This window comes from Peromyscus maniculatus, chromosome 23, assembly GCF_049852395.1.
Source record: "Peromyscus maniculatus bairdii isolate BWxNUB_F1_BW_parent chromosome 23, HU_Pman_BW_mat_3.1, whole genome shotgun sequence".
Lineage (NCBI taxonomy): Eukaryota > Metazoa > Chordata > Mammalia > Rodentia > Cricetidae > Peromyscus > Peromyscus maniculatus.
The window spans coordinates 7,046,651-7,073,313 of NC_134874.1; the positions used below are offsets into that span (position 1 = coordinate 7,046,651).

Below are 26,663 nucleotides of genomic sequence, written 5' to 3' on the forward strand. Positions count from 1 at the left end.
GCGGTGGCACCGGCGGCGGCTGCTGAGGAGGAGGAGGAGGAGGAGGGTGGGGGGAGCGAGCGGAGGGAGGTGTTTCTGTCAGTTCCGGCTGTTTGTTCGGGAAGTGGATCCGCCGCTGCCGGAGCAGCCGGGAGGGAGCTGCGGATCGCGAGGCCAGGACCGACCCCGCCCGCCCGTCCGCCCGCCCGCCCGCCCGCGCGCGCCGCCCCCGCCCGCCATGGCCCGGGACTACGACCACCTCTTCAAGCTGCTCATCATCGGCGACAGCGGTGAGGGCCGCAGGGGCCGGAGGCGCCCAGGGCCCGGCCGGGCGCGGCCCGCGGGGGCCCTGGGGCGGGCGGACGGGCGGACCAGCGGGCGGGCGGACGGGGAGGCGCGGCCCGCGCGGGGCGGGAGGCGGCGGAGCGCGGCGGCCGCAGGCCCCGGGGGTGCAGGCAGGGGCCCGGCCGGGCTGTTCCTCTGCGGGTCGGGGTGCCGAGCGCGCGGGATGCACGCCCCGGCGCTTGCTCCTGCCTCACGTGTGACCTTGGTCAAGTCGCGCGATCGCTGGAGTTGGGGGGAGACCCGGGTTCGAGTCCCGGGGAAGACAGGCTTTTTCACTCCGTGACCTTGGGCAAGTTGGCTTCACCTCTCTGAGCCTCAGTTCCTGCATCCGAGAAGTGGGGACCTGCTCAGCTGGGCGTTGAGAGTATTCGTTTGAGCTAAAAGTAAGGAAAGTGCTCAGCGCCTGGCCCGATCGATGTAAAGTAAACCCCTAAGTAACTGTTAGTGTGGTCAGAATGAGTCTCCCTGTGAGGACTGAGCCCTCTGTGAAATGGGGGTATCTCCAGGACCTGTCCCTCCGGGTTGCTGCTGTGCGTTTGGATGAGGCGCGGCAGGTAAAGCCATAAGCACATTCCTGCAGAATCGTTGCAAAGTCTTTGGTTGGTTCGGTTCCCTCATCTGTAGAATGTAGTAGTAGTAGATCTGCCCCGACGGGGCTGAGGTTAGTTAGCACTCAGTGATGAGAAAGAACTGTGATGTGTCTGGCACACAGTGGGTGGACAGCGTTTGCAGTTGTTACTGCCATACCAGAGGGGGACCCGGGGATGCTTCAGCCAGTATTTTAAGTGCTTCGTCCACATAACACACTCCCTTCAGTACCGCTCCATCGCTGATTCATAGAGCAACTTCTGGTACCCGGTGCCTTAAAATGCATGTGTTCAGTGAATGAACACCGAGCAGCCTTGGGAAAGTCAGACTGGTTTCTGGCCAAGGATGAAGCGTTTTAGAGATGTCTGGAGTATGGCAGGTGACCAGGTCTATGGAGTGACGTAGAATTCGGGGAGGCAGGTCCTAGGCAGTGTAGCTGAGGTGCTAGGACTCCAGGATGTTTCGGAAGGAGGCTGGGGAGCAGCCAGGTCTATAGAGCAGACTTCAGTTGAGTGTGGGATGCGGGGTCATGTGACTGGAGACGGCCAAGTTGGTGGTAGAGCCTGTGGATCATTAAGGAAATGGAGCAGCAAGTCCCTTGAGACTCCGGATGTAGGCTTGGGTGGCAGTGTCATAGTTGGGTCATTCAAGTGAGTGGTTTTTGGTCTCACCCGTGAAGCTGGGTTGGGACGTGGTTGGTGGTTTGGATCCGGTGGAAGGTGGCTGAAGTTTCAGTGGTTGCTGGTGTGGAGGGAAGATCTCAGGGAAAAGTTAGGGCCCAACCAGTGAGGAGGAAGAGTAACCGTGGGCGGGGGTGGAGTTAGAAAGGTGGCGGCGGGCTGGTGGGTTGTAGTTTGAATGAAACAGAACCGAGCAAGCTGTGTAAACTTGAACTTGGACGTAGCCTGTGGCATTCCTCTGGACGCTGAGGATTTGCGTTTTCCTCTGGCCTTGGTTCTGAGTGGTTGATGGTATGGTGATCTCTTTCCTTTTGTAGTTAAAGTCAGCCTGCTGTGGTCAGAGGTCTTTATCCTTCCTGAAGATGTCTTGTGCCAGACTCAGCAAGAAGATGTAGCTTGTTGGCTTTTCTGTGAAACCCGGGAGATGGGTTTGGCTTGCTTTCTTACAGTGTATTTTACATGGTGTATTGATTTTTTTTTTTAATCTTTCTCTCAGAAGTCAGGTGTGGGAGAAGACTCCTTGGTCAGGGTCTGTGTGGTCTGGCTCCCAGTTCAGTGTGAGTGTGTAGGCCTGGGTTGTGGAGAGGAGGGAGACACTTGGCTGTGTGATGCCTCCTGACACTGAGCTGAAACGTCGAAGCTGAGCGCTTAGGAAATTGGGAGATGGTAGCCAGGGGAGTTCAAAATAAGCTCTGCAGCTGAGCGGGGAGCCTGACATCATCACCTGCCTGCCCTGCCCTGGGCCCCTTGAGTGTGTGCTTCTTAAGGTCTATCAAATGATTCACAGACACTTTCTCATCTGATTCTCACCCATGGCCTCTGTGGTTTGTCAAATAAGGAAACTAAGGCTTAGAGGAGCTGCCTGCCTGACTGCCCCAAATCACACAGCTTCAGCAGCAAAGCTGGGAGCCAGTGCTGGTCCCCGCTAACACTGCCAGAGCAGGTGGTGCTGGGCCGCCAAGCAGTTATAGCCCGAGTCCTTCTTCCCACCGTGCACACTTCTGGGATGCCTTCCCTGGCTTGGGTATCTCTTCTTTGTAGCCGAGGTTCTCTGCTTTCTTCTTAGGCGTTGTGGCATTGACTTTGGTTTATAACCGTGCCCACCGATGCCAGTCACTCTCGTCCTTAGAACCTGGAGGCTGGTGTGCCATCGGAGACCTAGTTAAAACCCTTAACAGATGAGTAGACTGGGGCTGGGAGGCGGGCCTGGCTTGGCTGAGGTTACACGAGAAGGTGGTCGCTGAGGCAGGATTGAAGTTGGTAGCGCTTCACTTGAGTTTACAGCAGGCCGGTGCTGAAGCAGAGAAAATTCGTGGGTCTGTGGCCCATGAGGGAAACAGCGGGACAGAGCCGGGGTGAAGGCCCAAAGTAGCAGACAGAGGGGGTAACGGCCAAGGGTGAAATCGCTTGCCTGCCAAGAGGCCACAAGTGTGCTGAGGTGTGCCCGTGCCCCTTGCAGGGTAGCAGACCGTGGCGCTAGGTGGCTGGCGGGAAGCACTGCTGTGGGGAGAGTGCGTCTCGCACTTCTTGGCTGGGTGCACGTGCAGGGTAGACAGCAGCTGGCCTCTCTGGGAGGTGGGTGGCGTGGTCTCTGTTCCTCTCAGGAATAGCGGTGCTGGAGGTCGGTGCAGGTCTACGGCAGCAGACCCTGCCGTGACTAGTCATCCTGCAGCCGGGGACTTTAGGTCCTGCCGTCACTGCGGATGGCACCTTCCCCTTGTCTGTACGGTCTGAGACTCGGATAAATTTAATAATAATAACAACAGTAATATTAATAGTATTGCACATCTTTAATCCCAGCACTTGAGTACACAGGCAGGTGGCTCTCTGTGAGTCTGAGGCCAGCTTGGTCTACATTGGGAAGTTCCAGGACAGCCAGACTCTGTCTGAGGGAAAAAAGAAAAAGGATTCTGCTGTCTCCTGCCCTAAGGTTTGAAAGCTGCTTCATGGCCCCTGGTAATGCTGCTGTAATGGCATGACGTTCGAGGCTGATATTTGTTCGGCCATCAGTTTGTGGAGGGTGTTTAGGTGGTAGGTATTAAGTGCTGGGTTCAGCTCGCAGCACCGAGTGATGCATAGGGTGAAGGCGGCAAGGTCTAGGTCCTTAGTGCTTAGGGAACTCACTGCTTAATGGCCAGACATGAGCTTTTAGCTGAGTAAGCTGGACCTAGAAGGCTTCAGGAGGAAGCAGAGGAGGCCACAGGGCCAATGGGGTGTTAGTATCAGGCAGAACACCACGAGGAGCAGCCCAGAACTTGGGCTCTCCTTGGGTTTAGCAGGAAGCCTCGTGGCAGAGCAATGGGGAAGTGGTGCTGAGCCCTGGGCGCCGGAGGGCTGAGCAACAGGTGCCCTGGATGCTCAGCTGTGTGCTCAGGAGCCCAGCACCCTCAGACCCTCTTGGGAAGGTAGGACCCGGGTGGACTCAGAGAACAAGTTTTGGGTGGCCCTGCTGACTTGCTCACTGGAGATGACCTGGAGAGGATGTCTGGGGTTAGGTTAGAGAAACCAGTGTTTCTACAGCAGCTCAGTCTGCAGCAGTGGTTTGTAATCTTGGTTATTTGAGGGCGGGGGGTGGGGCAATGCTGTCTTTGAGAATTGGAGTCAGACTCTGGGTTTCTCATGACAGGCACATACACTTCAAATTTGCTTTCAGTCGCAGGGCATTTATGGGGTCCTAGGTTAGGATGTGGTACTTTTGAAGGCATTTGTTAGAACAGAACAGAAAGGATGGCTGTACCAGCTCTGGGATCAATTGATGTTCCTGAAAAAGATGCACGAGAATGATGGGCTGACATCCACTGGCTTCTGGCTGCTTCCGTTTTAAGTCATGCTTCATCACTGGGTGACACTGTGTTTGTTCTTGCGTGGCAGTTCCACAGAAGTGAGGATACTCGGTCACTGGGTCTGGGGTATTTAAATGTTTCTTGGTATTATCAAATTGCTTTTCAAAGAAACCGAAGTCATTTGCATTTCTACTAAACCGGCTGAAAGTGCCCCCATCAAGGGCTAAGAATATAGCTCAGGTGGTAGAGTGTTAGCCTCACATGCACAGAGTCCTGGGTTCGATCCCCAGCACACCTATAACCCTAGCATTTGGGAGGTGGAGATAGAAGAATCGAATTCAAGGCCATCCTCTGCTATACAGTGAGTTCAAGTGTGGCCTGGCCTACATAATACTCTGTCCCCACCCCACATCCACCCCCCAAAAACAGAGGGGGAAGGGAAGGGTAGAAAGGGAAGGAGCAAGCCAACAAGCCCTTAGGATGCCAGCAGAGGTGCTTGGCAGGCCTGGGTTTGGATCTGCGTCTGACCTTTGGAGGCATCTTAGGTCAGCTGCTTATTCCTCAAGTCCTGCTTTCCTCATCTGAGGAGACACAGTCGGAATTCTGGGAGCATCACGAGCTGCCATGCAGACTCGAGTGTGTGCTAATCTTTCATTCTGAGGTTCCTTGATCTAGCCACTTTTGGGTAATGGAGACATGAGGACAGGAGGCAGGTCACTGGCCAATCAGAGCCGTATGTGTGGCGGTCAAGAGGAAGGCAGGGTAAGGCACAGCCAGGAGCTGCTGTGCCAAGTGCAGTGGTCCAGACACTCTCGGGGGGAAGCCAAGTAGGTATCCAGCAGACTCCTTGTGTAGATGATTTTTCTTTGGGTCCCACGCCAGCTCACGAATAATGACATGGAGACTTATTAATTATGAAAGCTTGGCCTTACCTTAGGGTTTATTCCTAACTACTTCTTAGTTTACATTAACCTGTACTTTTTTTTTTTTTGGCTTTTCGAGACAGGGTTACTCTGTGTAGCTTTGCGCCCTTCCTGGAACTCACTTGGTAGCCCAGGCTGGCCTCGAACTCAGAGAGATCCGCCTGGCTCTGCCTCCCGAGTGCTGGGATTAAAGGGGTGCGCCCCCACCGCCCGGCTTAACCTGTACTTTTAAATCTGTGTTCCATCGTGTAGCTCGGTACCTCATCTCTCCGAACTGCCCATCCTGCTTCCTCTGCACTGGCTGGCTGCTCTCCCTCATGCCTAGATTCTTCTTCCTACTTCCTCTCTCTGCCCAGAAGTCCCGCCTATACCTCCTGCCTAGCTATTGGCCGGTCAGCTCTTTCTATTAACCCAATCACAGCAGTACATCTTCATACCGTGCATAGATATCTCACACCACCCCTGCCTCACTCTGACTCAGCTAGGGGTCGATGACTGACAGCTGGATCTGGTCGTGTGGGCCTCAGTTTCTTCACATGCAGAATGCCTTGATAAAACCGAGGACTCTCCAGCTTTCCAGTTCCTTGCAAACTGAAGTGGCATGAGATTTGCCGAGGCCCTTGCCGAATCCGGAAGCAGGATTCAGTGGACCAGTCTCGTTTGGTTGACCTTCCTCTTGCTTGTCTCTGTTGTCTGGGGCAGCCCTCAGAACAGGGCCTGGGCGTGAGTGGCTGTCATGTCCCCCAGAGGATTTGAGAGCAGCTTGTCTTACATGAGGACGAAGGAAAAGGTCAGCGATTGACTGGAAGAGATGTTCTTGGTGTGTGCAGAGATAGGTTGGCCCTGAAGAGTTCTGGCCGCCCTGGGCTTCTTACGGAGGACAAAGGGTGGTCTCCTTCTTACGGAGGACAAAGGGTGGTCTCCTTCTTACGGAGGACAAAGGGTGGTCTCCGGGGAGCCCCTCCCCTCCTCCCCCCGCTCACCTCCATGCCTTCTCTCTTGCAGGTGTGGGCAAGAGCAGCTTGCTGTTACGATTTGCAGACAACACCTTCTCAGGTGAGTCCTCCTGGGTGCTGTGGGGTGCTCGGGTTTTGAAATCTCCTTCCCTGTTGCAGAACCCACTGCTTCTGTCTGATGCAGGAGACTTTACCATTCAGGTTGTTGGGTGAGGGCAAGTGGGGGGAGGCTTAGGTGAGAATTCTGCGCCTACTGGTCCTCGCTTCCCTACCAAGGGTCTGTTTGTGCCCCACATTTAGGAGTTTTTAGTCCTACTCGATAGTCCATGTCTAATAGGAAGAAGTCCATAACGTAAGAATGACAGTTGTCCCTGCACTGTCCCTTTGCTGCCCTGGAGCCTCTGTTCAGGGTGTGGGTGTCCTTTCCTGACCCCACCTGCTGTTCAGAAACATGCTCCAGCCTTGCTGTGCACAGACCCCCACCCTGTTCTGATTGGTTTTAGACAGTGTCTCCCTGTGGATCTCTGGTTTGGCCTGGAACTTGCTACATAGACAGGGTTGGCCTTGAACTCACAGAGACCCACTTACCAAGTAGTGAGGTTAAAGGCATACATGCTACATGCCCAGCCTTCCTTTCGTTCTGTAGTGGCTGGGAAGGTTGCTCACGTCTGGATGCACTGGCCTTCACTAACACCACTCAGGGCCTGTGGCTTCTGGTTACATCTGTTTAAATCAATGCTGCATTTCTGGGATACATTGTTTCTTCTTGTACACACAGAACTGAGGTTACTAGGTCACAGGGTCTAAGAGTGTTTAAACTTTGCTTGGTACTGCCACATTTCTTTTTTAAAAACCTTTTATTTATGCCAGGAGGTGGTGGTGCACACCTTTAATCCTAGCACTTGGGAGACAGACACAGACAGATCTCTCTGAGTTCGAGGCCAGCCAGGGCTGTTACACAGAGAAACCAAAGACCCTTATCTGACTGAAGCTGAGGGCAGAGGGGACATGTCACGTGTCTTAGTTACTGTTCTGCTGTGACGAGGCACCGTGATCACCGCACTGAAAGGAAGTATTTAATTGGGGGCTTCGCTTACAGTTTCAGAGGGTCAGTCCATCATCACCACGGCAGGGGACCCGGTGGCCTGCATTGCGCTGGAGCACTCAGTAACTGAAAGCTGAAGACAGCTTTCATAATCCATAAGCAGAGGGAGGGCGAGTGAGTGAGCCTAGACCTGGCGCGGCTTTTGAAACTCCCAGTGACACGTTCTTCCAACAAGGCCACGCCTCCTAATCCTTGAAATCCTCCCAAACAGTTCCACTCCCTAGTGACTAAGCGTTCAAATACGTGAGCCTATGGAGGCCGGCCTTAGACCACCACACCATGGAGTGTGTGTGTGTGTGTGAGTGTGAGTGTGTGTGTGTGTGTGTGTGTGTGTGTGTGTATGGGTGTGTGTGTGTGTAGGTCAGAGGACACTGGGGAGTTGGTTTCCTCCTTCCGTCATGTGGGATTGAACTCAGGTCATCATGCTTGGCAGCAGGCACCTTCACCCATTTGAGACACCTCACCAAGTTCCCGGGTGGCTTTTCAAGGAAGCTGCGGTCCTCTGCGCTCCTGTCAGTTACTTTCTCTCGGACTGTATCTGGGTGTTTTATGTGCATGTGTGTCTGTGGTTGTGAGCTTCACGCGGGGGCTGGGAACGAACCAAGCCTCTGTTGGGGTGTGGAGCAGTGTCTCTGGGCCGTGACAACCAAAGTTGTCTCCAGATTACTCCCTGTGCTTTCAGGGGAACAAAGCCACCCTGGTTGAGAACCACCGCTCTTCAGAACCTGTTTCCAGCTTTCTTCTTGTGTTGTGTGTTGACTCTGTTTTGTTTTGTGTGCTCACGTGTGAGGAGCTGCTTGTCCTGGAGATACCAGACGCCGGCCTGGTTTCTGGGGGCTCGGCCGGGTGTGGGCTGTGTCTCCACCACATTTGCTAAGCTTTCCTGCTGACTTCTTGCTTCTGTTTCTGCCTCACCTTGGACCTTGGCCTTTCCCATGCCCTTGCCACCCTTCGCGTGGTCATCCGTGTCTGTCTTTTGAAAGGGTCCCTGCTGTGACCGGAGGGAATGACAGCCATGCCTTTAGGCCGGCGTTTGTAAGCCTGCACCATGCTGGCCTGTGAAAGTCGGCAGCCGCTCTCAAATGCGTCTTGCACACGGACGTCCGAAGCGCCAATCAGTAGCAGCTTGTGCGCTGGTGAAACCTCATGGCCCCGCTGTCACACACGCTGTCACACACGCGGAACAGCGCACACCCTCAGCAATAGCACAAGGCCTGGAGGCCCGGCCTGGCTCCTTACTCACCACCCACCCCGCCTTAGCCTCACACACCCCACACTAGCCTCACACACCCCACACTAGCCTCACACACCCCACACTAGCCTCACACACCCCACACTCACCATGGATATTTTGCTGCCATCTCCCCAAGAAGGTGCAGTGTTGGGTCCTCAGTCCGTTTTGAAGGTCACCCCCCAAGAAAAAATAGAAAAGAGAAACCCAGGATGAATAGGTCTGCTATGTTCTCGGGTCGCAGCCGCCATGTCCCTGCCCTGCCCTTCGCTTCCATTCTCATTTCCTTGGTAGCCTGTGGTTCTGAGCTTGTCTCTTCCTTTGTGTCACGGGGTCCTGTCTTCCTTAGAGCCGGTGTGCTCTCTTTGTTCGGGGCTCTGTCCTTCGGGCCTTGACTGTGCGGGGCTCATACAGTGGTTTGGGGTGGCGTTCTGGGGACCAGAGGGCTCCTCCCTACCCTGAGTAATGGGCTGCGTTCCTACAGGCAGCTACATCACCACAATCGGAGTGGATTTCAAGATCCGGACTGTGGAGATCAATGGGGAGAAGGTGAAGCTGCAGATCTGGGACACGGCGGGGCAGGAGCGCTTCCGTACCATCACCTCCACGTGAGTCCCCTGGACCCTTGTCTTGATGTTTGCGTGACGTTGAGTGACCGTGTGCAACAGAGACAGCGCGGTGGAAATGTCTCTGCGTGTGAGGAAGCGAGGCCGGGGTGGTAGCTGGGCCTGCCCTTCCTGCAGACACAAGAGAAGGCCGCGGGGTGCTGTGGGGGCCAGCAGGGCTCGGGACGTGCGGTGCCTGAGCCCCCGGCCCTGGCACCTGCCGTGATACAGACTGAGTGCCCTCCTCGTGGGCACTCGGTTTTCCCGGCCGGCAGCTCCTTTCCCTTCAGGTGGCGATAGCAGCAGAATTTGCCTCACTGGGTAGCAGTGACAGGTCCTTCCCTGGCGCCCAGTGAGCCGCTGACAGGTATTGTGGGTGCCAGTCCTGTGCAGTCTCTGTCACCCGCCCTGACTCCTTAGAGACGGCTCTCCCTCTCCGGAGGCTGGGAGACCATAGGATGTGGGCCCCTCTTCTACCCGCCCCCCACATTGTCTGGCGGGTCGCCTTCCTTTGTGGTGCTGGTGGGACTCAGCTGCCCACTGGGAACCACTCCATGTTGAGTCCTGTAGACGTGCTTCTTAGGTGTCTGTGAAACAGTGTGGAGTTCTAACTCTGTCTGTGTGTCCTTGGGCAAGCTGTCTAGTGTCTGTGCCTCTGTCCAGAGATCTCTAGTTAGGATTTGCCTGAGTGCTAAGGCTTAAGTCCGGGGCTCGTGCGCGCACATTGGAGACAGGGCCTCACTGTGTGCCCGTGGCTGCCCTCTAGCTCAGAAACATCTACCCGTTTCTGCTGGGGTTAAAGGCACGCACCATCTCTCCCAGCTAAGGTGCTCTGAGAAGTGCGCTCCGTGTGGTAGTGCGCGCAGGGTGGATTGGTTTCTGTGACACATCCCAGGCCTTCCTGCGCAACAGTTCTGGATTTTAGTGGAATGTCTGCAGTTCTGTCATGGAGGCACAGGTGACCATTCCGGGCCCTAGGTGTTCTCTGAGGGTGTGCGTGTGGCAGAGGAGCACTGGGCTCCTCGGCTGAGGCTCAGCTTGGTGGGTGCGTTGTCCTGTCTACCCTGTGGTGGGCACGAGTGCCATGGCCCAGGACTCTAGGCACAGGGCACTGTCCTGTCTGCCTACATGTCTGGGCAAACCAAGGTTAGCCCTGCCAACCTTGGGGTCTCAGGCTTGGCCCATTCTGAGGCAGAAGGCACTTCAGGGCCTGCCTGCCTGCCAAGGGGGCCCTGGAGAGACTGGTCCCCCTGTGACGGTGGCTGTGAAGAAGGGAGGGTCCTGAGATAGTCGACCGTTTTGGGGGTGTGGCGGTCTGTAGGAGCGGGAACGGCTGTATCCCGTGTATCTGCCAAAAGGGCCCTGCTGCTATCCCCAGTCCTAACTGTTCTTGAGGAGGTTTTTGCCTCCCCCCACCCCCCGGGTGGCTGGGGGAGAAGGGTGGAGCCTTGCACTGGCCTAGGAAACAGGCCGGGTGCTGGGGCCACAGCGCCCACTGGACTGAGGGGCCCTCAGAGGAGTGAGGCACTTGGGTCACACGACCGGGAGCCCTGGTGTCTTCCACCCCGGCCCAGCCAAGGCCCCTCCCTGGCCAAGCTCTCCTGGAGTGCTGGAGTGGCAGGAGGTAGGGCAGTGATGAGCCACTTCTTGGGGTCTCCTGAGGGTAAGGCTACAGAGGCCTGCTGCTGCAGGAAAGGCTTCGTCCACGTGCTTCCCACGCCTGCCCAGAGGCACCCAGGCTGTGCTGTGTGCTGAGCCCGTGCTCAGGGCAGCGGTGTGCTGGGGACCAGGGCAGGGTGGTTCTTCAGGGGTTCCTTCAGAGCCTTGGACAAAGTCGGTAGACGGAGTAGGGTGTCCTGGGAGGGCTCCCCTGTGTCTGAGGGTGGGCAGGTCTCGGGCAGCAGGGCCCTGGGGCTGCCCTGCCCTGCCCTCCCCCTCTTGGTTCTGCCCCCTCATCTGGGGCTCCAGATGGCTGTGGAGGGACACCGGTCCTGATAATAAGAGCCCCCAGCACGGTCTTCACACTGCTCCCAGCCTTGGGGTGGCATCTGTTACCTCCTCACAGGTTTGTCCTAGCACCCCTATTTTATAATTGAAGAAACTGAGGTAAGGGGTAGGGGATGGAAAGAAACCAGGTAGCCTGTGCAGAGTCCACAGCTCACAGAGGTGAGACGAGGTTTGACCATTGTCCTCGGATAGGTCTTGACTACAGAGAGGTGACTAGATGGCTGGCTGCCCTTACCCGTCTGCTGTGGAGCCATCTTGGCACCCAGGCTGGGGAAGTGCTGCCCAGTAGAGCTGCATGGGAGGAGCCCTGGGGTTTGGAGTCTCGTTGTTCCAAGACCGTAGCCATCAAGGACGGGTGCTCTAGAGACAAGGCTCCGGAAACAGCCTGGGCGGTTAGGTAGAGGGGCCAGGAGTGTTGCTTGGCCACTGGCCCTGTGCTTCAGGGTTGGTGCTGCCATCTGGGGACCGGATGTTCAGAGGGGAGTGGGGGCACCCTCCTTCCTTCTAGAGCTTTGGCAGGTTTGGGGTATCCAGCTTTAGCTGAGTCCTTCCTGCAACTGCTGGAGGCCTGTGTAGCCTCTACATTCTCTGTCCCTGGGGCAGTGAGCCAAGAGCAGGAAAAGAAGTGTCACCTGCCCACCAGGGGAAAGGGACACACTGTGCCATGGCTTCTTGTAAGGTGCAGCCTCCAGGAATGACATTTTACTACCAAGATTTGAAAGTGTGGCTGTTTAAACCAGGATGGGGATAGCATGATATCAGACACAAAAACTGCCTGAATGACAAAAATAAAAGGAGAACCTCAAAGAAGTTTCCAGCTGGTGGTACACTCGGTCACCTACGGTGACTTCCTGCCTGGTCCATCTCAGACTGCTCCCAGCCTTCTCCACTGCTGCCAGGGTCAGGCCCGAGAAGCCAGTGCTGTCCAGCTGGTCAAGCTTGGCTGTGACTGGTGGTCAGGGCTGGGTGCAGGGCTTAGTCCTGGCCCCTGGGCCCCTCACCTTCCCCAGCCACTGTCCTGCCGTGGCAAGCGGGTCCCGGGGAAGCAGCTTCTCTGTCCTGGGCCGAAGCCCTGATGCCCATCTTGGCTCTACAGGTACTATCGGGGGACCCATGGGGTCATTGTGGTTTACGACGTCACTAGTGCCGAGTCCTTTGTTAATGTCAAGCGATGGCTTCATGAAATCAACCAGAACTGTGACGATGTGTGCCGAATATTAGGTGAGGCTGGACCTGGAGGGAGGGGGTGGTGGGAGAGAGGGCGGTGCCCTGGCCAGGGGTTGACTGTGCTCTGTCTTCAAGTGGGTAATAAGAATGACGATCCTGAGCGGAAGGTGGTAGAGACAGAAGACGCCTACAAATTTGCTGGGCAGATGGGGATCCAGCTCTTTGAGACCAGTGCCAAGGAGAATGTCAACGTGGAAGAGGTAAGCTCTGCCCGATCCCCGTCAGAGGGGCAGGTGAGGAGGACCCATGCGCCTGCAGCAGACCTCCCTTCACCACAGCGCTCTCCCCACTCAGGTCTGCTCATGTGTGAGTGACCAGCAGTTACTCAGTGCCACTGCCGGCTGCCGCTGTCAGGCCGAGTCTGTCTTAGCTCAGCTGTCCTCTGAGGTGGGATCCCCTTAAGAATCAACCAGGGAGAGCTGGCGGCAAGCCCAGATCTTTGCCACCCCAAAGCCTTGCAGGTTCTATCCCAGCTGCTTCCCGTCAGCCCTCTCTGGAGCCCATCACTGAGTTCAGTTCCCAGTACCCAGGCCAGGCGGCTCACACCCGCCTGAAACTCCAGCTCCGTGGGTACTGCACTCACATGCACAGACCCACATACAGGAAAAAAGATTGAGAATACCCAAGAGATTGACTTCCCCAGACAGCTGTGGTCTTTCAGCATTCCCTTTAACCTTTGACCCCACTCCCTCCTAAAGCAGCTCTTCTCCACCTGGGGGTTGTAACTAGAGTTTTCCTGCCTTGCCCACAGTCAGGACAAATCTCCGTCACCCGCCAGTCCCACAGCCGCTCAGACCCAACCAAGTAAACACAGAGACTTATTTTTGCTTACAAACTGTATGGCCATGGCAGGCTTCTTGCTAACTGTTCTTATAGCTTAAATTCATCCATTTCCACAAATCTATACCTTGCCACGTGGCTCGTGGCTTACCAGCATCTTTACATGCTTCTTGTCCTGGCGGGGGCTGGCAGTGACTCCTTCCACCTTCCTGTTCTTTCTTTTCTCCTCTCTGTTAGTCCCGCCTATACTTCCTGCCTGGCCAATCAGTATTTTATTTATTGACCAATCAGAGCAATTTGACATACAGACCATCCCACAGCAGGGGTCATGACCCCTTTGGGGGTTGAACAACCCTTCACAGGGGCTGCATATTAGATATCCTGCATATCAGATATTTAATTATGATTCATAAAAGTAGCAAAATTAGTTATGAGGTAGCAATGAAGTAGTTATGGTTGGGGGTCAGCACCCCATGCAGGACCGTGTTGAAGGGTGGCAGCGTTAGGAAAGCCGAGAGCCGCTGCCCTCGGGTGTGTTTTGAGGGCATAGAGCACACACCGGCAACCCTAGCACCGGGGAGGCAGAGGGAGGAGAATTGTGAGTTCACGGCCAGGCTGGGCTCCATAGATAGTCACAGTCAGACACCCCGACACACACACACACACACACACACACACACAGTTGACAGAGGAACAGAAAATTGCCTGGGGAGGTGGCTGTGCTGGCCAGCAAGGGCGCCCGCCGCACTAGGTCTCAGGTCAGCCTTACCCTGTCATCTCTCCAGATGTTCAACTGCATCACAGAGCTGGTTCTACGAGCAAAGAAAGACAACTTGGCAAAACAGCAGCAGCAGCAACAGAACGATGTGGTGAAGCTCACGAAAAACAGTAAACGAAAGAAACGCTGCTGCTAATGGGCCAGTCCACTGCAGAGACTGCACTGCACCCTCCCCAGCCCGAGGCCTCGGAGGCTCCTCGGGGGACAGTCTCAGTTTAGTGCCGTTATTTAAAGAATTCTCTCCACGTTTTTTGTACCGGGAGGCGCCATCGGCACTTCCTCCCCTTTCCCCTTGAGTGCCAAGAAGGTGTTGGACGAGCCTGCCCTTCCCACTGGTGCCCACCTCCCTGCTGAGGCGCCTGGACCTGTCGAGGACGCTGCCAGCCGAGCGGACTGATTAACCAGTTTGTACATAGTGTATATTGCATTAACCAGCTGCACACCCTCAGCCTGCTCTGGCTTTTGCCTCCTTCCTGCCAACCTGCTGCAACAGACCCTCCCGAGCCCTCCTGTCCCGTCTCGACGGCAGCTTCCCGAGGAGCCAGCCTCATGTCCTAGCTGAGTCTTTGGCCAACCTGGGCCCGTGGAGTGCACTCTACACGGCTCCTGACCTCTGGGAGCTGGGGAACCTGGCCTCCACACAGGCCCTGCCCTCGGCTGGCCCTGGCCCTCAGTTCCACAGAGGAAGTCAGTCTTGCCCATTTGGCCAACAGGTTTCTCATTCTGCCTTCTAGATGCCTCTGCTACAAACCCAGGGGAGCTGTGGCTTCTCTCACTTACCCACTATGTTTCAGTTCCAGCAGAAAGGTAGGGGTACCGGTGTTCAGAGATGGAGCTTGCAAGGGGGAGCCTTATTGTAACAGACGGAGCCAAGTGAAGCCAAATGAAGCGAATTAAGTTCCTCAGTTATTTCCGTGAGACGACCTGTTTGGCTCACTAGCAAAAGTTGTGATGTCCCACTTTGGGTCCAGTGCTTTTAGAAAAGGTGTGTGGCTTCTGGTCACTGCGGGGTCAGGCTCTTTCCCTTTCATGGGGAGAGAGCAACTTTGTACCCTTGCTCCCGTGTGTGCAAGGGCCTCCCAGGGGAGCCAGTTTGAAATGTGGTCCCAGGCACCTCCGGCACACGCAGGGGGTGCTGGGTATGGGAGGACACCTCCGAGCGGGGACAGGCACCTTTGCGTGACTGACAGACCTGTTTAGTATGAAGGCGGGAGGAAGTTTCTTGGCCACTGGGAAGAAGTGGCAGTGGGGTGGGGGGCAGCCAGTATTGACCCCCCCCCCAGTCCCCTGGAGTAAAAATCAGGGTAATCTACATTTGATTACTTCCCCCTTCCCCCAGGACACTTGGTTCCCTTTCCCCTAAAGGATCACGTAACTGGGAAGAACTGATTTGGACACCATGATGTGTTTTAGATTTCCTTTCCTAGGCGATTTCCAGGCAGTCCTGACCGGACAATCATCACAGATTACTGCAGATTTTCCATGTTAACACTGTGGACGGGTTTTTAATCAATAAAACTGGGGCTTTCTTCTCACCTGTCTCTCCACTTGTCCAGACTGTCCAAAGCTGGGGTTCTGTGCGACAGGCCTGTGTTTCTGAGCTGCAGGCTGGGTTTGGGGGCTGTGGGCCTAGGAAGGTGGGTGCTGTGGGGGACACTTCAGGGCCAAGCAGTAGGCGGCTCCATACGATCCAGGTGAGCCAGGAGTTGAGGCAGATTCTGTTTTCAGGACTGTCTTGGCCGACAGGGGGCAGAAGGGGTCACACATGCTTCTGAGCACGTGGGAACCAGTGTGGAGGTGTTTGCCAATTCAAGCAATAAGAGGGTGATCTTGGAGCATCCAGCCCAAGTTAGGTGCCTCTGTGGCTTCTGGCACCTGCCTGTTAAGGCCCAGGTGATGGGTGACTTGGTGACAGCAGCGTGCCTGTCCCGCAGAGTGTCACATGCATGAGTGGGGTGGGGTGGGGTAAGGGTGGGGGTGGGGGACTCAGTGCTAAACTGGTGTCCTGGTGGACCTGATGTGAAACTCCTGTCAACCAACAAACTTTTAAATGGTTTGCTAGGATTATTTCTGTATTGAAAGTTTCTAATTATGCTTTTTAAAAAAAATTACTAAAAATAAAGGTTCAAGCTGCCAAATTTCCTTCTAGGGTCCGTTTGCTCTCCTCCAGCTAGCTGTGCTCTGGGTACCTGGCTTCTTCCACTGTTGGGTCCAGCTCTTGTTGATCATAGGTGCCCATCGAGGGGCCTGGGAAACTGTCAAGGGCCAAGTCTGGTTTCTCCATGAATGGACGGTTCAGGACGGTGGTTCCCTTCTGGGCCCAGAGCACGTGTGGGAGGATGTCAGGGGAAGCTCCATGTTTATTCTTCACATGCCGGAAGGATGCAGTGGAAGCATCTGCTTGGAGGGAGCTCTTCCAGCTGAAGTCTCTGCCATGCTGGACAAGAGGGTGTGGGGCAAGACCCTGCCACCTTCACAAAGGACCCTTTGGCTCGGTACTAACCCCGCCGCTGCCGCCGCAGCCAGTGGTGGCTTGTGACACACAAAGCAGGTTGGTGACAGACAACCCTCCACACACCCAGGAACTGAGGCAGCAGGTCTGTAGAAATTAATTTTATTCTTAGACTATTTTCAAAAGAAGCAGTGGTGCGCTGTTTTTCTAAAAATATGCCTTTATAGATTTATATATGTGTATTATAAAATCCATACGTGTATTTACACAATTGCTACATACAAAATTACAGCACTGTGGTATGTACATATCTATAAGTACATTCTTTCTGCTCAGCCCTGCTGTGCTTTTCCCCGTGGAGGGCAGGAGGCTTCGGGAGTGGTAAGCAGCTGCAGGCTGGGCCCAGAGATCCTCGGGGCCGGGGCCTCAGCAGGGATCGGGATGGCTGCTGCGGGAGGAGCAGAAGCAGCAGGCTGCAGGCCTTGTCCCCTGTAGGCCTGGTGGGCAGTATCTGGAGGCTCCCAGCAGCCTTACCCCATCCACCCTGTGGCATCCACCCTGTGGTACCCACGCTGCCTTCCATGTGTGGGTGGTTAAACTAGTCCCCTAGGAGGCCATCCTGTGGCCTGAACTTGCTCGACTTGGCCAGGTTGTATTTGAGGTGGGAGGGAGCTGTGGAAGACCAGTGCTCTCCCAGCCCTACCCACGAGGGGAAAAGTCTGGAAGGTTAAAGCCTCTAGAGGGCCAGTGGGAATGCTGCCAGGCCCAGGCCTCACTAGGGGTAAGGACTGTCTGCCCTGGAGGAAGCTGAGTGGAGGCAGCCAGAAGACAGGACCTTCCCTGGGGGTACAGAATGGCCTCGGTGGAGATTGGGTAACCCGGTTCTTAGGCCCTACAGCCCTAGGCTGGGGCTCCTGCCCTACAGGGACTCACTCCGGCAGAGGTGCATGCACATGGGTGAGGGGCTGTGCCTCCCCTACTCCAGGCAAGTGGCTGGCGCAGGAATGGAGGCTCGGGCCTCCTGAGGCATGCACAGGAGGCCTCAGTCTGTCCCCATGGTCAAAGTCCAAGGAGGCAGCAGAGCCTTTAGGGTGGGCTGTGAGGAGCTGGGTCTGAGTGGCAGAGTCCGTCAGTGGACTGCATGAGCGGTGGCGTGAGCCCTGCTCACTAACAGGATCCTGGGGAAGCCCAGGCTGAGGCTTGGCTTGGGCAGTGGGGACAGGATTCATTCCTGTCCCTTGGCAGGGAGCAGCCTTCAGACAAGGCAGGCCCTACTTCTCGGTCTCCATCACACTAACAAAAGGCAATGAACCCACTGGAACCCACGGGCTCCAGCTGAAGCTGACGGGAGACCCTCTTCAACTGCCTCTCCATCCTCCATGGCCTGACTCCTCCCCACTTAAATTTTCCTGAAGAAGGAGAAGAGCCGTTTGCTGTCCGCGGTGCTGGGTTCCTGCCCCCGCCCGACGCCGTGGCCCCTAGAGAAGGCCGCAGCAGGCCGGCTCTGTTCCTTCAGGTGCGTGTCCATCAGCTGCCTGTCAATGACCCTGTGCATGTCGTCCTGCAGAGAAGGAAAGGATGTGGATAAGCAGCTGCTCCTCCCTGGCCCTGGGGTTGGACAGGGAGGTGACAGATGTCAGGGCAGGTGACGATGAGGGATGAGATGAGTAAGCACTAGTTGGGGCTGGGGACCAAGAAAGCGGTGAATGTTGGTACCGTGCCAGGACAGTCTCAGCCAGCGTCTTGAGGCCTAGATAACAGAACAGCCCCGTGCTATATTAGCTCGTGGGGCCGTCTGGATGCCCGTGGTCTGGCTTGCCACCTCACCCTCAGTCAGCCCAGAGTGACCTTAGCTTCTCAGCTCTAGCTCAACGAGCTGGTCCCAAGAGGCTACCCGTGTCAGAATTTCCCCTTTCAGATCACTTCCAGGCTGTCGCTAATGCCCCACACCAGCAATGGTGGCTGTTTGGGACTGCCTCCCCACACCCCGGCCAGGCTCCCACATGGCTGAAGCTGTGGGCAGTATCATCTTGAGACACTGTCTTGCTCCACCTCAGTCCGACTTCTGTTAGCTTCTTCATGGGGTAAGGATCTCACCCCCCTGACTAGCTGGTCACTTAGACAAGTAGCCCTGCCCTGTCCTACAGAAGAGCGGCGGTGAGCAGCTCATTTCTAGTCACCGGATTCTGACTTCTGTAGAAGGGGCCCACCTGACCATGGGCTCTGCTGCTAACAGGTTGTGAGGAGCTCTGTGTGGTCATCACCAGACAGCAAACCACACCACCACCTTCCTGCCTCCTTCAGCTTTTAACCCAGCTGTGAGCTCTGACGTCCTGACAAAAAGACCCTCAGACAAACCCACGGGGACTCAATGGCTGGGATCCAAGCACGTGGCGGGTGAGGCCAGGTTGGGGTAGGCTCCATGCAGCAGGGAAAGACGGGCTCTGGGCAGCCACTCAGGAGCTGAGGGCACAGACCTGGAGAGCCTGGCCCCACTGCCCAGTAGCTTGTCTGTCCCTGTGTCACTCAAGTCCTGACCTGTGGGTGTGACCTGAGTACTTTGAGGTTTCAGAATGAAGCCACAGGACCTTTCTGACCTCACGGTCACTGCTGACAGCCTGGACACCTCTGCTCTCCTTCCGTCCTCACCCTCCATCACATTCAGCTTCCTCCCTGCTCCCGCCGGCTCCTCCTCATCTTCTCCCTGCCAGCCCGGTTTTCCATTTGCCTCTCAGATTAACCCTGTGTCATTTTTGCCAGCACTCGGCACACGGCTCCTAGCGTCGTTCTCTACACCGAGGACAAACTCAATGAAGTATCTTGTTCAGCACCAGAGAGACAAGTCACAGACCTTCAGCAAGAAGCCCTTTCAAAGCTGCCATGTTTTCCCTGGCACGGTCACTTCAGATTGCATTTTTACATTTTAAACAGCCAAATTCATCAAGCAAATTCCGGAGCATGTGCGCACGCACACACACACACACACACACACACACACACACACACACACACACAAGAACTGGTCACGATCCCACGCCTTTTGCTATTCCTGTGGTAAAAACCCGTCTACGGTAAGGTGGCATCAGCCTGCCAGAGCTGCCACACTCGCGGCACTGATGGGGGAGAAGGCTGGGCCGATGGCACGTCACACGGCATGGAGATGGGGGTTCCGGGACACAGAACACAGTGGTCCATGGGGAGTGGCGGATGCAGGACAGCGATGGAGGAGGGAAGAGATGGATGGATGCAAGGTTCAATCTCACCTCAAAGGCAGGAGGGGTGTACAACTAAAGCTGTTGGTACAGGAACTGAGAAAGGCCACTAGATCAGAAACCAAAGGAGCCAGATAGTAAAAAGCCCTGAGGAAGCAAACTGTAGTCGGGAGAGAAGAGAGAACAGCTGTGGTGAGCCGGGGTTCCGGCTCGCTGGCTGCTGGGGGGAGCCAGGGAGCCAGTGACCTGCTGGTGAGGTCAGGACTGGTTCCCAGCCCCACAGCGCCATAGTGTAACGGTCACTACTACTCTGCCTGCCGTGGGGGCTCCCCTCAGGCACAGGTGCCTTTCCATCTGAAGAGAGACCCTAACCACTGGACCCACATTCCGACATTGGCCTACCCCAGCCTCATCCATGAGTCACAGCCCCGGGGCAGCAGGGTGTCAGGAGACCCTGACAACGGTGGTCCTGGAGCCAGACACCCTGACTCACTTTCTCCAGGCCCCGTGCGAACAGTGAACATGGAAAAAGGAAGCTGCAGACCGTAGAGAGGGAGGACAGCAACAGCCAGAGGCCTGCTGGGCTGGACCCAGCTGTGAGTTTTCACTCGGTCACATGGGGCTTCCCGGCCCCAACCTTGGTTTAAACCAACCAGAATGAGCAGCGAGGAAGGCCCACTCCATGTCTGGTGGTGGCATGTCCCTAACAGGCTGTTTGGGCTTTCTGTCTGGAGGCCACGCTAAGGCATTCTTCCCCAGGGACTCCACAGGTGAGGACGGAAGCTTCTGGTCACCTGGGCTCATAGGCCCTTTTGCCAAAACCGCCATTACAGATGTTGGTTCAGAGATGCTTCAGGGCACTTGCCCACCTAGGTCTCGGGCTGTTGTTTACCTGCCAAGCCTCAAGCTGCTGTGAGAGGTTCAGTTTCTGCTGAATGGCATCCAACAGCTGGCTGTTCAGAGACATCATGTCCATCTTGCACTTGGCAAGTTCCAGCTCTACAGCGTTCTTCCTGCAAAGAAATGAACCACAATGAGGATGGGCACCTTGTGCCAGAGGCACCTGGTTCTTCACGGGGAGACCTGGAGTCCTCAGGGTAAGGAAAGGGGCTGACCCCACACCACAGGGTCACTGTAACTAAACTCTTTGAAGGATGCAACATGCTCCCTAACCAGGCTGTGGTAAGCGATGATCTCTCATCTCTAAACGAGACACAGGGAGTGGTTAAAAGAGGACAGCATTTCCATGAGGACCAGAGGGGAACAAGGGCTTCGCACAAAGGAGCTGCTTGCTGACCCTTCCCACAAGGTTGTGCACCTGAGGGTGGGAACCTTCTCCTGCTGTGGGGAGGTGCTCCTTTGGACTAGCCACTCCCCCAGAGGAACTGCCCCCTAAGATTAAGACGTTCAAAGGAAGCCACATACTGGTGACCACAGTTTAGCAATTCCAGTATCCAATAATTGAACTGTTTTTTTTTTTTTTAACTTTTTTATTTATTTATTTTTTTCCAAGACAGGGTTTCTCTGTGTAGTTTTGGAACCTGTCCTGGAACTTGCTTTGTAGACCAGGCTGGCCTTGAACTCACAGAGATCGCCTGCCTCTGCCTCCCGAGTGCTGGGATTAAAGGAACTGTTTCAAAATTAAAAAAAGACAATATAACATGGACACCAGTAAAAACCCAGACATAGGGTCTTGACTGACAGTTTACCATGATGGAACCAGGAAGAGGCCGAGTTTTGTGAAATAAAACTGCCCGTGTGTCAACACAACGCACACAGAAACACAGTGCGTTACGTCTGGTGATGTCACTGACGCTAACTTTGCTCACAGGCTTCAGTATTTTCAAATTTGCATGTTCTGGGTACTGTTTTGCTCACCTTTCCAACATTATTAGAGTTGCTCAGTGCAAAACAACAACAAAGCAAAAACCGGACCCGTTGGGGGGTATGAAGGGAGGGTGCCGTTAACCGTGCCGCCGTCTGCAAACGCAGCAGCACACGGGGCCTGAAAGCAGACCGTTCAGACCGTGGGGAGCTGCAGGGCTGACCAGCGGAAGCCACCAGCCTCACAGTAACACACTACCCAAGCAAAGCCGGAAGGAGTAGGTGAGTCTCATTTGTGAAGAGCTCAGACCAGACTTCCTCCCTGCCTTGCCCTCTACCCAGCAATTAGTCACTGCTCCACGCCCCACACACCCCACCCTGCCGCAGAGTGGGGCATCCACCAGCCGGGCCACTTTGCCCTATAGGAAGCTCCAGGCAGCTCCGGGCTCCTCCCGGCCCCGCCCACTGCGGCTGCAGGCAACAGGGATAGGACCAAGCCTGTCCAATGGGCAAAGGTTCAGACGCTGCAGGTTGCTTCCGTCATGCCCGCTGCCATTGGCTGTTGGAGAACAGCAGAAATCCTCATGGCAGCGGTTGCCATGGACGCGATTTGCCTGACAGTTCCCAGGCACCCCGCAGCGGCTCCAGCTTCAGGAGGGGCCAGCAGATGGCGCCGTGCGCAGCCCGGACCTAGGGGAATGTGCTGACTAACGCCAGGGCCAGGGGCCTGGCAGAGCGGCAGTGCTGCCGGGCCAGAGGGAAAGGGGGTCTTCAAAAGGAACCCCAGACCTGAGTGCTTTTCAATTGTGAGGTGATGAAACTGCTAGCAGCTTCCCTGGACCTCACCTATTGTGTGAGATAAGGAACCCCTTAGGGTTCCTGCAGCCCAGGTTAGCGAGGGGGCCTCTCTCCCTTGGATACACATGAAACAACCAGGTAAAGGAGCAGCCCCAGCCCAGCCATTCAGACTGAACTCTTTTGGGGAGGCCCCCGCGTGATTATGTCCGGGCACCGAGAACCAGAGACGTGCAGGGAATCCCACAGCCCACATTAGGTGTAAGAGCCTTGCTGAGATATATCGTACCCGATTCCCAAAAATGAACTACAAGTGATCGACAACCCAACGTGAGGTCTGATCAGAGAAGAAATCGGGCAGAAAGGTAACAGGGGATGAAGACCGAAAGGCAGACAGTGAGAAGCTGACTCCTGCTTACAGACACACAGCATCACTCAGGCCAGCTCTCCAGCCTTCGGGACAAGCAGCCCGCAGAAGGGATGTCGGGTCCAGAGGTCAGCGGCCCGAGGGCGATGCCAGTGAGCACAGTGGAAAAGCTTACTGCCCTCCTGGCCTTTAATCTGGGGAGGCAGAGGCCGGCAGAGCTCCGAGTTCAAAGCCAGCTTGATAGACAAACCTAGTTCTAGGACAGCCAGGGCTACACAAAGAAACCTTGACTCAGAAAACCCAAACCAAACAAAAACCCTTTACTTCCTCTGTGGACAGTGAGACAGGCATCCGAGAACAAGCACATTTTTTTTTTTTTCCAACTTTTATCTCCTCGGTGAAGGGAGCACATGACTGGGTATCAGCTGGGTGTCGTGGTGCATGCTTACAATCCTGGTCCTTGAGGTTCAGACCAGGGAATGAATTCAAGTTAGAGGCTAGCCTGAGCTGCATGCATAACCGACCAACCAACTTCTAGTAAAACGAGGACCATGTAAAAATATCCCTTTGCTTTTCCATTTTTCTGAGTTGTTGAATGCAAAGAAATGCACTTATGAGCCGTGGTGGCGCACGCCTTTAATCTGGGGAGGCAGAGGCAGGAGGATCTCTGTGAGTTGAAGGCCAGCCTGGGTTACAGAGTGAGTTCCAGGAAGGGCCCCAAAGCTACACAGAGAAACCTTGTCTCAAAAAAAATAAATAAATAAATAATTAAAAAAAAAATAAAAAACAAAACAAGAAATGCATTTATACACTTCTCTTTTGAAGACAGTATTTGAGAAAATGACCTGGCTTCCTAGAAATAAATGGAACAGCAGAAATTATGAAATGCTGTAAAAATCAAACCTAACAGTGCAAGACAAAGACCCTCACCAGATAAACGTGGCTGGGATGGACAAGAAAGGGGGAATGTTCCAGGCTTTTCAGAATGTGTCAGTTTGATGAATACATAGTCTCTGGAGCCAGATTTTTTTGTTTGTTTGGTTTTTTGAGACAGGGTTTTTCTGTGTATTCCTGGCTGTCCTGGAACTAGCTCTGTAGACCAGGCTGGCCTCAAACTCACAAAGATGGAGCCAGATTCTAAACAACTCAAGTTACATTTATGGGGTAACTTGTGTACACTGGGGGAGGGGTTTAAGAACACTGACTAGATACTTAGTGTTGTTAAGAAATTATTGTCTTCACAGTGGAGTATAGTTTCTTGTCAAAGCGCTTGCCCAGCGTAGATGAGCATAGACTGGGCTTACTCCCTATCATTTAAAAAAAAAAAAAAAGCACAAAAAGCCCCCACCCAACCCACTAGCCAGCTGTACCACTGCTGGTTAGGGAAGCAAACTGAAGGATCTTGAAGGAAGGGACAGAATCCGGGCCCCACTGGATTTGATCTGAGGTTACAGATCAAAGAACCCAGCTATGTGATTCATGCTGAACCTGACAGATGGGGAGATGAGGGTTCTTGTTATGTTTCTTTCTTTAGTGAATACTTAAGAACATTCATAATAAGCCGGGCAGTGGTAGCGCACACCTTTAATCCCAGCAGAGGCACATGGGTCTCTGTGAGTTCCAGACCAGCCTAGTCTACAGAGTGAGATCCAGGACAGTCAGGAGTGTTACATAGAGAAACCCTGTCTTGAAAAACAAAACAACAAAAAAGTGCTCATAATAAATTAAAAAAAAAAAAGCAACTAAAAATAATAAAAAGGTGGTCGATGCACAGAAGGACACTGGAAAGCTAAGCTGTAAGTGGGAAATATACTAAGCCATGCATTGTAGCACCTGATGTTTAAAAAAGAAAACAAACAAAACCCCAACTAACTACACAATGGATATATTACAAATACACCATCCCACCCACAGGAAAAGTGTCAAGTCCCAGAACCAGCCTTCACTAGCACCGTCTACCTGGGGACCAAGTGATGTGGATAGCAGCAGGGCCACGAACCCTATCTTAGTGCTCGTGTGTGTGTGTGTGTGTGTGTGTGTGTGTGTGTGTGTGAGAGAGAGAGAGAGAGAGAGAGGCGGGGGGGGGGGGAGAGGAAAGAATGTCTTATTATGTAACCTAGGCTGGTCTCAAACTCGCTCTGTGGTGCGGGCTGGCTTATACTGGAGATCCTTCTGTTTATACTTCCTGAGTTCTGGAGTACAACTGTATGGCACTACGGTGGGCTTATGCCAGAATTCCCATTTATTATCTACTTACTATTTACACAGGGTTTCCTGTGTAACAGACAGCCCTGGCTGTAGACCTCCAACTCACAGAGATCTGCCTGCCTCTGCCTCCTAAGTGCTGGGATTAAAGGCGTGCGATCCCTCTGCCTGGCACCAGAATTTAAAAAACATATCTACTTGGATTTTAGGACAAAGCAATGACAGGTTCAGAGGCCAGCGCCCGCTGCACAGACATGAGGACATTGGGTCCCAGCGCTCCTGTGAGCAGCGGGTGTGGCCTGTGTGCCCCATCTTCAGCGCTGGGGGGTGACAACAGGGCTGCAGAGCGATGCAGTCATCACACAGACACAGACACAGACACAGCAAACCCACAATTGAGTAAGTGAACAGCCCATCTCCACTCACTTAGCGATGGCCTCATCCCGGTCCCTGATGGCCTTCTGCAGCTGCTCCTTGGGCTCCTTGTCCTCAGATGTCACTCTGAGTCGGTCCCTCTCTTCCTTCAGCGCGGTCATCTCCACACTCAGCAGCGTCACCTAACAACAGAGGAGAGGAAAATGAAGGGGTAACACTGCTGCTGCATCCCAGGAGGCCAGCCAGACGGCTCAGCAGGCAAAGCTGTTTTTGCTATGTAAGCCTGCCCACTTGAATTTGGGTCCGAGAACCCAAATAAAGGTGGAAGGAGAAAACTGACTCCACAAAGTTGACCTCTGACCTCTACCAAGATTTTGAAGGGCTGGAGAAACGGCTCAGCGGTTAAGAACGCTTGGTGCTCTTTCAGAGGACCCGTGTTTTGTTTTGTTTGTTTTTTTTCCTAGTACCCTCAGTTCACAGGGGCTGTATCTTTTGCTCCATCTTGAAGGTTTCAGACATCCTCATATGGGACACATATAGTTAAGAATAAAATAAATCTGGAAAATAATCTTTAAAAAAAGAAATCCACAGGTGCCGGGGCATGACGGGAGCAGGCTGGTAGTGCCCTGTTGTTGCTCGGCTGCAATGCAGAGCCCTTCTCCCCAGAGCGAGGATGCTTTGTGCCTGGTTCCAGCTTAGTGGTTAGGATCTAGGGAGGAGGCTGAACCTGATGTGCAGCCATGGAGTCAGATTCCCGGTGTCCTCAGCACATCACACCACCGCTCTGACTGAGAGGTAGACAGTAAAAGAGATCACACATGCATCAGGGCTCTGGAACACATTGTTTGGAGGCAGGGTCTCAAATTCTGGCACAGCTTGATCTTCCCATTCAGCTCCACAGATCAAAGCCACATGGCATTTCAACACCTTCATCCGTCACTCTGATCTTACTACCTCTTCTGTGGTCCATTCTGCACTGAACGGCACCTGCTCAGTTCTCATGACCAACCTGGGAGTTATCATTTGGCAATGAAGGGTTCCTCTAGTGCCGTTTCAGCAACACATTCCATCCTACCCCACAGTAGAGGGACCTCACTCAAATACACCATATCACTGGATGCATGTCCTCTCCATCCATACATCCCAGAGCTTGGCTGCAAATAGTACTTAATCCTTAAACACTTGTGCATTGAACAGCTGACATTTTGAGGTAGTCATCAATCTAAACCTTTACTATTTGGGGGACATTCCTGGTTATATGTCCTGCTGGGAGACCGAGATGACCTCCCACTAGGAAAGCCAGATGAGAAAGGCATCTATTTTCCTTTGCAGTCTGGACATGTGACCTAGAGTCGCCATCCCCCGCCCCCCAAATCCTGCAGAACTGGGAGAAGTAAAGCAGAGTGCACCGGCAGCAGACTGGTTTTGCTGTTGGCTTCCCAGGAC

General features: G+C 54.4%; 2 protein-coding genes across 5 annotated transcripts in view; one reads left to right on the forward strand and one right to left on the reverse strand.

The window, feature by feature from the left end:
• The first annotated feature begins 45 nt into the window (after positions 1-45).
• Rab35 (RAB35, member RAS oncogene family) lies at positions 46-16,129 on the forward strand. Of its 2 annotated transcripts, XM_076560428.1 has the most exons (6): positions 66-269; positions 6,304-6,354; positions 9,075-9,198; positions 12,299-12,423; positions 12,505-12,629; positions 13,995-16,129. In XM_076560428.1, the coding sequence occupies exons 1-6, from the start codon at positions 218-220 to the stop codon at positions 14,121-14,123; spliced, it is 606 nt and encodes a 201-aa protein (XP_076416543.1). In that variant the 5' UTR covers positions 66-217; the 3' UTR covers positions 14,124-16,129. The 2 variants fall into 2 exon arrangements, with proteins under 2 accessions (XP_076416544.1, XP_076416543.1); XM_076560429.1 differs by lacking the exon at positions 12,505-12,629 and having other exon boundaries at positions 46-269.
• Positions 16,130-16,585: 456 nt separating this feature from the next.
• The window catches only part of Bicdl1 (BICD family like cargo adaptor 1), a 101,428-nt gene continuing 91,350 nt past the window's right edge, over positions 16,586-26,663 (reverse strand). For 2 of the 3 annotated variants that reach the window (XM_042268326.2, XM_042268327.2), the window contains 3 exons: positions 25,269-25,399; positions 20,544-20,664; positions 16,586-18,000 (listed from right to left, as the gene is read on the reverse strand). In XM_042268326.2, the coding sequence (XP_042124260.2) occupies positions 17,839-18,000; positions 20,544-20,664; positions 25,269-25,399 (414 nt within the window). In that variant the 3' untranslated portion in view covers positions 16,586-17,838. Of the gene's footprint in view, positions 18,001-19,702; positions 19,812-20,543; positions 20,665-25,268; positions 25,400-26,663 lie in introns of all 3 variants that reach the window. The other variant, XR_013047620.1, reaches the window with a different exon arrangement.

Coding starts and splice junctions, on each gene's coding strand:
- Rab35 (XM_076560428.1), top strand. CDS start 218: ATGGCCCGGGACTACGACCACCTCTTCAAGCTGCTCATCATCGGCGAC. Junction 270..6,303: donor GCTCATCATCGGCGACAGCG/GTGAGGGCCGCA, acceptor TCTCTCTTGCAG/GTGTGGGCAAGAGCAGCTTG. Junction 9,199..12,298: donor TTCCGTACCATCACCTCCAC/GTGAGTCCCCTG, acceptor TTGGCTCTACAG/GTACTATCGGGGGACCCATG.